The sequence below is a fragment of the Merops nubicus genome, unplaced genomic scaffold, assembly GCF_000691845.1.
Source record: "Merops nubicus isolate BGI_N331 unplaced genomic scaffold, ASM69184v1 scaffold30324, whole genome shotgun sequence".
NCBI lineage: Eukaryota > Metazoa > Chordata > Aves > Coraciiformes > Meropidae > Merops > Merops nubicus.
The window spans coordinates 17978-31288 of NW_008602731.1; the positions used below are offsets into that span (position 1 = coordinate 17978).

At 48.5% G+C, this 13311-nt stretch overlaps 1 protein-coding gene across 1 annotated transcript; it reads left to right on the forward strand.

Annotated features, from left to right (window-relative positions):
- Window positions 1-617: 617 nt before the first annotated feature.
- Window positions 618-8644, forward strand: LOC103771168 (pre-B-cell leukemia transcription factor 1; the record flags this gene model as incomplete). Its single annotated transcript, XM_008938459.1, has 4 exons — window positions 618-862; window positions 3759-3949; window positions 4861-4996; window positions 8474-8644. Coding segments are annotated over 4 exons (737 nt in total), but the record flags the coding sequence as incomplete, so codon positions are not given.
- Between the last annotated feature and the right edge of the window lie 4667 nt (window positions 8645-13311).

Here is a 13311-nt window from a genome sequence, read left to right on the forward strand (position 1 = left end):
CTTAGTACATTTTTTTTTCTTGTTTTTCCACTATGTGGGTAAAAGCATGGCCTTGCAAGCCCTTCTATCTGTATTTAAAGATAGGGAAACTGAGGCACAGTCAGCTCTGCAATCTGTGCATCTTCTATCTTCTATTTGGGGTTGATGGATGATGAAAATGGTGAAGGATCAGGCCATAAATGACACGTTAGGCAACATGAGATGACCCCTGGGTGAGTTGAGATCTGGGCTAGAGGCTCTCAACTTCCCATCCCATGCTTGAGTCACAACATGGTACCTACCACTTCTGGCAGCAAGAATGGGTACATTTGTTGGGTTTTTGGTTGGTGTTGCAAGCAGTTTCACTGTGGGTTTGAACACAAGGTGTGGCTTTCTGGGTTACCCCTGTGGTGAACTCTCTGCTGGTTCTGCCCTACTTCTTTCCTGCAGGAAGCAGGGGAAGAGACACTTGGAGCACTAGGATGCTAACTGCTTGTTGGGGTACCCTTGGGAAGGGAAGAAAAGCTCCATTGATAGGGACCAAGCCCCGATGGCCCAATGTGGGATGAACGTCCCCTTCTGTAGGTTAAGCCTTGGGCTCAACTCAGGCTTTGCTCTCCCCTTTGTGTCTCCTGCAGTGCTGAGCATCCGGGGAGCGCAGGAAGAGGAGCCCACAGACCCCCAGCTGATGCGGTTAGACAACATGCTCCTGGCTGAGGGGGTCGCGGGCCCCGAAAAAGGAGGTGGCTCAGCTGCCGCCGCCGCCGCCGCCGCCGCATCGGGAGGAGCTGGCTCCGACAACTCGGTGGAGCACTCCGACTACAGAGCCAAACTCTCCCAGATCCGGCAGATCTACCACACGGAGCTGGAGAAGTACGAGCAGGTAACAGGCTCCTTCACGGCCGAGGGCAGGGCTGCTCAGGGCTGCTGGTCGTGGGGTGGTGGCACCAGGAGCTGGAGTGGCTGGGAATCTGCGGTCTGGTGCTGACACCTTGGTGTGGATGTGTGCAGCCTGGATCGCTACTGACACCTATTGTTGGGAACACACGGGCAAATGCAAACTCTTGCTTGGTATCAGAGTGAAAAAGTACTTTTTGAGGGTTGGGAGGGTTGGGTTTTTGTGCTGGGGTGTGGCACAAGAGTAGGCTCGGCATGGATTGCCCCTTTGATTTGCAGTTTTTATTCCCCTAATATCAAAAATTTGCCCTACGAAGGGAGAGGCCTCTTTGAGGTGCTTGCCTCGATACAGGCAGTTTTCCAAGCAAGGCTTTAATCAGAATCTTCCTTGAATATTTTTTGAGCTTGAAAAGTTCTTTTTCCAGGAAAAAAAAAAAAAAAAGTGTCTTTTCTCTTGTGGAAAATGATTCTTAAAAAAAAAAAAAAAAGAGAAAAACTATTTGAGTCATGAATGCAGCAATTGGTAACAGTGAGAACTGCATGGAAAGCTTTGCAGGCCAGCGCTTAGAACCGGTTCCTTTCAGATGTTTCCAGATGTTCTGCAGACCTCTCTCTGCCTCTGCACAGCTTGTGCTTGTGATGAATGTGGTTTCTACCCTGAGGTCGTGGTTTGTGAAGTGTGAGCAGGAAAGTGTCCCTCAGTGTTGGGTGCAGGACGGGTGCTGCGGCCAGGGGCCAGGTAGGGGTTTGGGTCTCTGGTTTAACACCATCTCTGCTGCCTGTGCTGGGATCTGTATGGGCAAACCAGCCCAACCCCTATTTTACCTGGCTGGATGGATGTCTGGTGGAGCTGGGGGATGTCTTGCCCCTTCAGGTGCCACACTGGCCAAGCTGAAGCTGCTGGCTGGCATCTTCAGACCTACAGCCAGTATGGAGCTACCTTATATGGTAGCCCCTAGGTTGGAGCTGGAGTTGAGGTGGCCAGCAGGGCTCTGGTGTTGGAGAAGCCAAGTGTGATCACGCTGCAAAAGGCATTTTGGCAGAGCTTTAGAAAAGGAGGGACCCCAGGGGGCAGGTTGGAAGAGTGACCTTTGGTGACTGTCCTCAGCCCTTGCTGACATTCCCTTGAGGCATGGAGACGGGGTAGTGCAGCATGGGGGACCCTCAGTCATCTCACAGGGGTAGGAGTGGTGAGCATGTCAAGGCTCATCTTTCAGCCCCCAGGCTGAAGAGGGGGAGAGGGACCCCTTGTTCTTTGCCACCAAAGCCCAAGGAGAGACCCTTGGTGCAGCCAGGGACAGGCTTCAGGATATGGCCTTCTGCTCCTTCCTCCCCTTGAGTGGGAGTTTTGTTTGTTTGCTTTACTGGTTTTGTTTCTGCATCGTTTGCTCCCCAAGGGGACACCCAGTTGAGAGAAGCCTTTACCCCAGCCCCATGGGGTGAGATGGGCCACATCTTTCCTTCTCACTACCCACAGGGAGGGTTGGCTTTGCTACCAAGTGGTTTTGCAAATGGCTGTGCCAGTCCACGTCTCCAGTATCATCACCCAGAGTCCTGCAAAACCAGGATTTGAAGTTTCTCAACCTCCATGCCCTGCTTTCCAGTCCCATTGTTGGTGACTGGGAGAGCTCAGTGCCTGGCTGCTGCTGTGACAGCACGGCACTCACCGGCAGTTTTGCCTTTATTGGTTTTTATTTCACGCCAAGAGGAGATGAGCTGAAATTGCTTGGGCATCTGGGAGCCAAGAGGCACCCGGCTGAGAGCTCTTGCAGCCAGCACTCACCTGGGAGATGGGAGATGTCAGCTGAAGCTGGTGGTAGGCCATTGGAGGGGCTCTGCTGGCCCCAGGGATGTCTCCTCGTTGGATTAGAGCCATGGGTGGAGATTCAGCTTGGAAGGGTGAGGTGGGAGTTCGTAAGTCAAGCCCATGTCACCAGTCTACAAAAATAGCGTTTCATTCCCCTTCTAGCCCCTTTCTCCCCATCATAGGGTGGGAACTGGGCACACTGTCCCCAGAACAGCTGCCCATGTCCCAGAAGCACCGAAGGCTTCTCAAGCCATCAGTGTCCAAGTGCTGTTGTCAACCTCGTTTTCAGGGCTTGGTTCGGGGAGTCAGAGGATCCTGTCATGCCTGTGAGGTACTGGTGGGTATGGAGGAAAGGGCAATGAAGTGGTCTTTATCCAGCCTCAAAATCCTTCCCTTGTCCTTCTGACTCCTCTCACTGCTCTATCCTCACAGCACAGCATGGGGACAGTAGGAGCAGCCAGACAGTGCTGTGCCAGCAGCAACCTAATTGGGAATATTACCTTCTTGCCCTTACTTGTCAGGGCTCCTGCCTCACTCAGGCTTTAATTATTATCATTATTTACTTCTTATCTGATGTGTTAAGAGCACAGAGCAGGGATGTGTCTCTCTGTGAGCTGCTCCTGTAAAGCACATGGGGCTCTGCTCCACAGGGTGCTGGGCTCCAGGTGTGCAGCAGGAGGAGGGACAGCGGGTCAAAAGGTTGATGGTCCTCCTCAGATACATCTACGGCTCCTCCAGTCCCATACAGAAAAGCAGTTGCTGGATCTTCCTCATGAATTCTAGGCTTCACCTGCCTCAGTTCCATCTACAATCCCTGGGAGCAAAGAAGTTGGCTCCTACCTTTCTCCACATGTTTTCTGGGAGTCTCTCATTCCCTCTGCTTGGCAACTGAGAGAAATTTCTCTGTCTCCTGAGAGCCAGCACACTGTTGGCTCTGGGTCTGCCCTAAAAAGCCTCAGCTGTTGAGGCCTCCACTTGCATCTCCTTGCTTAGCAGTGTTGCCTCTGTACTGTCCTTGACGTCATCGAATGACCTTCCGATCCTGGGGCTTCTTTTGCTTTTCCTGCCATCCCAGGCATGCAACGAATTCACCACCCACGTGATGAACCTGCTGCGTGAGCAGAGCCGAACCCGACCTATCTCACCCAAGGAGATAGAGCGGATGGTGAGCATCATCCACCGCAAGTTCAGCTCCATCCAGATGCAGTTGAAGCAAAGCACGTGTGAAGCCGTCATGATCTTGCGCTCCCGATTTCTGGACGCACGGTGAGTTTGCCCCACCAAACCTTTCTCCCCACCCACTATGCAGTACTGTTCAGACCTGGGAGAGGTGTTTTGAGGTTCTGGAGTGAATTCAGGTCCATCTGAAGGGCCACGTCTCTTGGCCTTGAGCCATGGAGGCTGTTTGCCTTCCTTATCCTTTAGTTGTGTGTGGCTCAGCAGGGGAGGGAACAGCAAGTCAAGATATCCAGCCACTGTCATGGGGAGACTCACAGATGCACATTGAGAGTTGCACATCCTAGTTTTGCTGGGGCAGTAAGAAATTCTGTGGCATATTCCAACAAACCTCTTTATGAAAATGTGCACTTCTGCTCGGGATGAAAGGTAATTCTTCATCCCATCCCATCCCCTCTAGGTTCCTGTTGTTTTCCTTCTGTTTCCATTGTCCCAGATTTTCAATTTGATGCAGAATTATTTCACTCCCCAGGCTGTTTATGTGCAGGCTGTGGCCTCTTACCACTGGGGTTATGAAGAAAGAGGTAGCAGATAGATAATGCCCAGCTGTAAATGGAACAGACTTCCACAAGGATATATCCAGTGCTCCCTTCTCAGCACGGAACTCTGCAGAGTAGCAGTGATGTCTTTGGCCAAAGCAGACAGGTGTCAGGACTCACCTTCCCAGGTGGAGGAGCTGGTTGCCAGTTTTAAGACTCTTCTGTGAGCTGGAGGATACAGTGATAATTGGAGATGGAGACTCACTTGCTTTGGAAGGTGCTGAGAGAGGAGTCACCAGCAAGGTGCAGATAAGAAGCTTCCTGGCTTCTACTGCACTCCATAGGGAAGGGAGAGGGAGGGAAGTGGGGAAGGTTAAGGGTATCTAAAATTACATTCCTATTTCTGGATCCTTGGCACTGACTCCCTTTTCCTTCCATTTCTCCCTTTTTCTTCATGCTAAGGCGGAAGAGACGAAACTTCAACAAGCAGGCTACAGAAATCCTGAATGAGTATTTCTATTCCCATCTCAGCAACCCTTACCCCAGTGAGGAAGCCAAAGAAGAGCTAGCCAAGAAATGTGGCATCACAGTCTCACAGGTGAGAGAGCTCAGAAATACAGCAAAGATGGCTACTGCTGATGGGAGACCTGAGTGTGGTGAAGGGCACTCCAGACCTCAGTCAAGTCAGTCATGTCCCAGTGCTGGATGTTAACAGCGCAGAAATGACGTGGCATGACCCACAGAGGCAAAGCCTTTTCTTCAAGGAATCTGGGCTGGCTTGCAAGAAGAGCTTGTTTGAGCTGAAATTCCATTCTTTAAGCCAAGGGATTCAAAGACAGTAGGAAAAATTTTAGATTTTGCTCGATAAGGTAGAATGGACAAGGTCATGGTGAGAAGGTTTTGGGTCAGACAGACTAATGGTTGTAGTTTGTGCTCAAGGAGGGTGGGCTTTCCTCAGGCTCATTTCTCTCTGTCATTACTCTTGTGCTGCAGAACATGACATCTCCCTGACTTGCTTATCCCTCAAAGAAAGGTGGTCAATAAAGGCAAATTGAATTATTTCCATACGTTCAAAGCGACAGCATAGTTCCTGGAATCTGTAGCTTTGACCTGGGAGCTGCTGGGATTTGTGAGGAGCACAATCAGTCCTTCAATTGTTCAGCCATACGTTCCTCAGGCCTGCCCTTCTCTGTTTCCTCTGGTTTTGGATCAAGCTGCATGATTGCAAGCCAATCTATATGGCCTCTGGTAGTCTTGTCCTCGCGTGAGCTTAGCGCTCTCTCTAGGCTCCCATTGCGTTCCCCATCTTGGGCTGTTTCCCAGCCCCAGGCATGTTCCTGTTCATCACTTGAGTAAACTGAAGACAGCAGTAGCATCTGGTGTCCTTGTGAGAGCATGTCTGCCTTCAATGTTGTCACCATGCTGAATGCCTGTTGAGTTACTCCGATTGCATCCCCTGGGTCAGAAGACCCAAACATTGATTCTGCCCAGAGTTACTTACAAGAGACAGCACATATTGGCTTAGGTAAAACTACAGCTGTCCTGATGCTTCCCCTCTCACTTTTAATTCATCTGTTCACACTTAAAACTTCTCCCTTGCAAAGACAAAATGCCCAGGAGAAATGCAGCACTTAGGATATTTTTTGACTGTGCTGTACCAAGGGTGCTTTGTGCATCTTTCCGAGATCTCACTCACTTCTTCACCCAAAGAAGGTAGAAACAATCACACATCCAAGTCTGGTTTTGCTGATGCTAAGTAGGAACATGGGGCAGCATGAACATATGCAAGTCATGGGCAAAGTTGATCCAAACTCAGAGGCTGACTGGGGTAGACATGTTCTTTGCTTCACAGGTTTTAAGATGAAGATCAGTTGTGGTGGCCATTAATCCTTTCCCTGTGACACCTAGAGTTCACCCACCAGCTCCAGCATTTGAAGCTAGAAGAGCTGTTGTAGAGAGAGAACTAAGTGGTCTTTAATGAGAAAGCTGGACCAAGAAGTGGAGCGGAGCTCCTTGCAAACTGCACCTGCTCCTGGTGCCATCGAAATGTTCGCTCCCAGATCTGGGTTGGGTGCTGATCTGAGTTTCTTGCTACTTTTTGCCTGCCAGGAATCTGCAGGTTATACTTTCTCTTTCCTGCTCTGCAGCAGCGCAGGATTGCATACCTGCAGTTCAGTAGCAGGTGACTTGGCGGATGAAGCCACTTCTGTGTAGAAGCTGCTGAGTGCTCTAGGAGCCCTGCAGGTAGAAAGCATTATAGGAATAAAAGCATACGAGTTTCAGTTGTCAACACCAAAGCCAAAACAGTTCCCGTAAGATGAGGAGAAAATCATGAGCTTCCCAGGATGAACTTCCAGTATTGTCTTCTGTGTCTTGATGCTTGGGCAGCCCATTTGGAAGGGGGGAGCACTGATGTACTTGATCACCAGCAAACAAAGGGAGAATATCCTTGGAGTCCCACCAAAGAGGTTGATCTCCTAGTTCAAGATTGCAGCTCCAAGCAGTCCCCTAGGAGTGTTGGAGCTCTTCTGGGAGAGTTGCAGCATCCGCTGGTATTTGCCTAATTCTCTTCATCCTGATGAGCTTTATCAAACAAGGTCAGTAGCAGCTGCAAGTTGTCTTCTGCTTAGAGACCTTCATGTAGGGAGATGTTCTGCTGATTTTCTGTGCTCAGTAGTGTCAAAGAAGCTGAGAGATGCTTCCCAAACTGTAGGTTGAATATTTCCCACATCTTCTCTAAAATTGTTCAGTGTGACATAATGTCCACCAGTGAACAGGATTATCACCAGCAGGGTACTGAGTGGGATTTTGGGAATGCTGAGTTCATGGTGGTTCAGGAGCTACCCTGATATCTTCCCTGGGTAGCAGTTTTGGCCAGATGCTACAGCCTGGTTTCACAGACTTCAGAGTTATGCTCTCACTGTGCTGAACCTCTGACGTGCAAACTTTGGGGTATTTATCCACAGACTGGCAGGCTGTCCAAGTGACCTTTCTGTCAAGCATTCATAGTACAGATCCCAAGATATCATCCTGACAGTCTACAACGATCCCTGCTTGGACCTCTCCTTGGGGCTTTCTGAGGTTCATGCATGATGCTGATACAGGCCCAGGGAAACAGCTTTCTCCAGGGCTGGCATTAAGTAGAGCTGCACTGCTTCATTCTGCCTTCAGATCTGGCCCATCATTTTCAGACACCCCCACGACTTGCAAAGAAGTTTCTCCTGCATCTCTATGTTTAAAAATAAATCCACTAGCCCCATTCAGCACAATTCTAGTCATTTAGACACATCAGAAGCATACTAGTCTCTGGGGAAACACAAAGGAAGCATCTCCTGCACCTTTCCAAGGTACCCATTTGGTCCCTGGAACCAAAATTAGGTCATCTTATGAGTCTTGTGCTCCACCTCCAGCCTTCCCTGAAGGCCCAGGTTTATGTAGTGGCTCGTGCTAAACCATACAAAGCTGAGTCAGCTGGATGATGAGCATCCACTTCTGGCCTTTTGCACTAATTTCATTTGGATCAAAGGCAGAGAGAGCTTCAGTGGTATCAAGGCAGTCTTGTTTGTCAGCCTGGCCCAAATAAACTGCTTGGGTGTTCTCCCAGAAAGCCAACCCTGGTATCTCTAAGGGAGGAGAAGGGGCATTTGGGAACTGAGGCATCTATCCTTGTCAAGGGGGTACTGAGGAAGAGACAAATAAAAAATTCCAAAATGACAGCTGTTTTCAAACTTTGCTATTTCAGGGTCATTTGACTTTCTCAAGTTTTTTTTAAACACATCTGATGCTTTCTTGGAGTGGTTCTAGCAGTTCCTGTGGAGCATCCCTTTAGTGGACATCCCAACTGGAGGACCCAGATAGATCTGCAGAAACCCAGCGCTCCGAAGTGCACCCCACTACCTTGCCTGGGCTTGGGGTGGCAGGTGTGGGTAGAATATGCTTCCTTCCACAGCTAGGAGAATGTAGGGGGAGAACAGAATATGCACCCTTTAACCTGAACTAATCCACCTTCCTCACCCAGCTGCACTCACCAGAACTGAACCGTTAACATCTTTGTCTTCTCTTAAACTCGCTCTAGGTATCAAACTGGTTTGGAAATAAGAGAATCCGGTACAAGAAGAACATAGGTAAATTTCAAGAGGAAGCCAATATTTATGCTGCCAAAACGGCTGTCACGGCTACCAATGTGTCAGCCCATGGAAGCCAGGCTAACTCACCCTCAACTCCCAATTCAGCTGGTTAGTTTTTATTTTTTTTTATTTTGGGTCATTAATGTTCGTTTTTTTGTTCGTTTTCCCCCTTCCTCTGATCTCTCTGTTGTTTTCTCCTTTTGGTTATTTCAGTTTTTATTTTGTGGTTTTGGTTGACTTGCTTTTGTGGTCTTTGAAAAGAAAGGAAAAAGAGAGATGGGTTTGGTTTTGAGGGTTGGGTTTTTTTGTGGGGTACTTTACTTTCTTACTTCCCCCCCCTCTTTTTTCTTTTACCTTTTCCTCTTCCCTGTTCTGTTTTTTGTTGGAAAAACGGTGTGATCGGACCTTGTGGCTGACGGTGCTGCACTGAGTGTTACATGCATGGACAGTAAACACAAAACCAAAGAAATGGTCTGAAGAAAGTTACTGGGCTTACTTGCACTTTTGGGGGGAGAACAAAACCAAACAGTTGTTGCATCATGATTTTGTTTCACTGGGGCTGAAAGCATGAGTGTCGCTAATGGATAAACCCCAGCATTCCTGGAACGTCCTAACTCATGCCATTTGGGGGATTCTTTGGGTAGATTTTTATCCTTTGATTTTCTTTCTGTTGTGGTTACCTTTGATTGCTTACATGACGGTGTCTGGATCACCTGCAAGAGTGTGCTCTGTGTGAATTTTATTTTCCCTTTGTGTCAGCACGATCCAGGGAAATCCTTGGGTCGTTTCCTTCCCTTTCTCCCTTTCCTGCCCATTTGCTGTGGTTTCCATTTGTTTGTTTTGAGGGTCAAAGGCACAGAGCGCTTTGCCCAGATTTCAACTCCTCTGCTCGAGAACGATGCATAGTTCATGTGGGGTGCCTGCCACAGGGACAGCTGACCCCGAAATGATCCCGGGCTGTGGTGGGCTGGTTGTGCTCCACTCCCAACAGCAATGGAATGTTTGGATTTGCTTAAAAGGAGGCAAAAAAGCAAACTTCATGGGTGCCGTGTACTTTGTTATCCATGCAAATATCTGTTTGCCTGTTTTCTTTTTAGGGGTGGGAGGGAGAGGGAATGTGTCACTGTTGTGCCTTTGGGCTCAGTCTCTGCTCATGGTACCCTTCCACCAGGGCAGATGCTGCTTGTTATCAGGTAGGAAGGAAATGGTGAGGGAGCAAAGAGGATGGTGGGCAGCAGGTCAAGCTGAATGTTAAGTAGACATTCATATGGTACACCATACAGACGATGCGGACTCAGGTGGATGTGGCAGAGTTTTGCAGGGATAGATGGTTTGCAGGAATTTTGTTTGATTCTTTTATTTTTTATTTGCTTCATTTGTTGTTTTTGGATTTTTTTCCTTTCCATTGTTTGGACTGCTGAAGATTTAGCCTCAGTTTCTAAAGTGGCATCCTTTCCAAACAGCTCACTCTAAATACCTGGTTAGATGGGGTCTCTTGACATTAACACTGCTCTGTAGAAAAGGCTGGAGAATAGAGAGTGGAACTGTCTACGTTGAAGGAGATTGCCTACTGCCTGTGATAGTGTCCCCGAGTCCACATCAGCTTGGACCAAAGAGTCACAGCTTTCATTTTTCTCCTCTTTTTTCATCTGGAGTCAGATCCAAAGGTCTGGAATAACGAGAAAAGAGCTTGAAATTGCTTAAATGGGTTTGAATCTGGCCTGCATGTAAGTGGAATAGGCATTTCCCCAGTGCCTGCACAGTTAAATAGTGCTCCAATGCATGGCTGTTTCTTCGCCTTCCCCACAGGCAGTAACGCAACTCTTTCAAAGGCAAATTGGCCAGTTCCCTGCAGTAAACAGCTCGGATAATCCCTGGATAACACTACACTTTCAAAGAAGGACAAAGAGTCTTGAGACTTGAGCTCCTGGGTCCTCTTTCTGGCTCATTTGCCTGCACTCCAGAAACATCGACCTCTTCTCACGTGCCTCACGTGACAGCGGTGCTGAAGCAACACATCGGTGCAAGGGGAGCTCATAGGCCAGGGAGATCCTTCTGCTCCTAGAAGCAAAGTGTTTCTAACCTGGCCCAGATCCCACCACCCTCCCTCTATGCTGTAGCCATGGCAGAGCAGCAGGAAGGCCCTGCTGTCAGCACTGCAGTAGTCTGTGGATCAGCTTGCAGACAGTGGGTTTGGATGTAAGTCATCTCCTGCCTAAGAAGACAGCTGGAAGGGCCTCAGGATTTTATCTCCAACAGTGGCATTCCAGGTTGAGGTCTCTCCAGCTGAACCATGCAGATGTAACAGCTCAGTCAAGCATCCCTGCATTATCACACTGTGACAGAGGCATGTCCTGAGGACTTCTGGAATCATTTGACCTCCACTACTTCCGGTTGTCCTGTAGGTGCTAGCAGCAAGAAGCATACCTGTAGGACTGAAATACCTGTCTGTGAAAGACTTGGAGGATATTGTCAAGGGCCATGAGCCATCCAGATGTGCTGAGTTGCTCTGGGAGGGATGTGGAAGTGGATGAAGAGGTGAAGGACTAAGATGGATGATGCCTTTCCTTTTACACCATGGACTTCATTCTGTTTTCAGGTCATCATCTGAGACTTTGGTGAGGAAGGACCCTGAACAAAGATAAGATTTGCTAGAAATTTGTTGCACCTTCTGGTTTAAATACATCGTAGGACATGTGGAAGAAGGAGAGTAGACAGAGGATAGGTCATGAGAAAGAAGTGACTAGCAATGTAGTCCCTAGAGGACAGTGATGATGGAAGAGGAGGTGGAACTGGATGCAATGGGACCTGGGACAGAAGCTAAATTCATTTCTGCTGTGGCTGCGAAGGCCCATCTGTTCTCTGCATTGATGCCCATGTTACTGGAGATCAGTGAATGGCTACAGTCAGTCAAAGAGATTGGCCACACATTGACAAGGGCAAGGATTGCATCTGTCTAGCCATCTGGCACGTTCAAAGCAGGGTCCCCCATCCTCGGTCACCCAGGCCTGAATGTCAAACACCTTTTCATCCTGAATACACAGTTGGGCTTTATCAGCCAGATGTTCAAATAAGCTGAGATATCTGGCTCATTTGGGCTAACAACTCCCCAACCTCGCTTTGATTGCCTGGACAATCTCAGCACAAAAAACACATGGCAAATGAAAGCTATTTTATGTGGGCAGACCCTTTTGCCAACTAACATCCTCAAGGGCCACACACAGGTGATGACATCCAGTGAAATCTTCCATGCAGAGCAGCCAAAATTGTCATGAACTGTTTTTTTCCTGCTCACACTTTTCTTTTGTAAAGATTGGGCTGTCTGGAAATGCACTTCATCAGGCACAGGCCTGATTGCTCTATCTTCTCTGTCTTCCTCCATTTGTGACAATCACTTGTCCAGAGCACAGTGCTGGAGAGGACCCTGCTTTAGCAGAGAGGCAGTTCTGGTCAGGGTCTCACTGTCCTGAGTGTTGACTGGCAAGTGGAAAAGAACAGAAGTCCTGCTGGGTCATCCAGGCTTTTAGACCTGCTATCAATCTTCTTGGCTTTGCCCAGCTGAGGAGCTACAAGATCGGTCAAGTTTGTCCCCATCTTTGGCCATGGTAGAAACACAAGGAAAAATCAGAGAGTGTGGGGTGGAGGGGTGGAAAGTAAATTCTGTGCTCTCAAAGTGTGTACATCATTGCTATTGACTCAACTAGTGGTCTTGTGTACATGATCAGAGTCAACTTCAGTAGTGCAGTGTGGTGGACCTCTGTCTCTTTGGTGGCAGGTGGTATGAGGCAGCAGATGAAGATGGCTTGATTTCTACTCCAATGAATACCATTACTGTGTTTCTTTATTTTGATGCCATTTGAATTGTCAGATACTTTAGAGAAAAGGACCTGTTAGAGGTCCTGGAAAATCTGAAGTGGAAGTTGAGACTGTTAAAACTTCAGAAGAGACATTAGAGAAGCTGAAAGGAAGCTCTCTGTAAAGCTGGAGAAGTAGTGAGGGAAATACAAGCAGCCAAGCTTGTGAAGATTCTTGAATTAGAAGCAAACTCGAAGTGAGTTTTGCTCATCAAGAGAGTTAGGGGTGAAAGAGACCACTTTGTAGGCATTGTTTTGATATAGGCTCTCACCCAGTGGCAAGATCTGACTGCTATAGCTTGTTTAAACCTTGCCAGCATTCTTTCTGAAACTGGTGATGACCTAATAGAAACTCTGAACTAAGGAGGAGTGGTGCTAGGTCTTGGGTTTGATCAGATGTCTGAGTGCTGAATGTGAACCATTGTTCCACACTGCTACAAGTCATGAAAAGTGTTGGGGCTTCTGGTGTCCTTTTTTTCTGTCCATGCACAGTATCAACAAGGGACTTCCACACAAAGATCTGAGTCCTTTCCTCCTGGGCTCACAAGCTCGAAGATGGTTGTTACCTCTCAGTTCTTGAGGAGCCCCAGATCAAATTATGACCACTGAAGACCTTTGGTGTGTTCACAGTGGAGCCTTTCAGAGGGACAGATCAGATTTATGACGGAGCGTCCTGTAGTGGAAGGATTAGACTTGTATTCCCAGATCTTGTCTCTGTGAAGAATGCCAGAGTCATAATTTTCAGGGCTCTTCACATTCCTGCCCCCTCTCCTACCCCGGTGCATCAGCCCCTCTTAGTCGCGTCTCGCAGACTTTGGGCCGTCATAGTTTTGGTCCGTGGGCCGCAGGCAGGCAGCGGAGTGCTGGGGCAGCGGAGGGCTGGGGCAGCAGAGGGCTGGGGCAGTGGAGGGCTGGGCAGAGGAGTGCTGGGC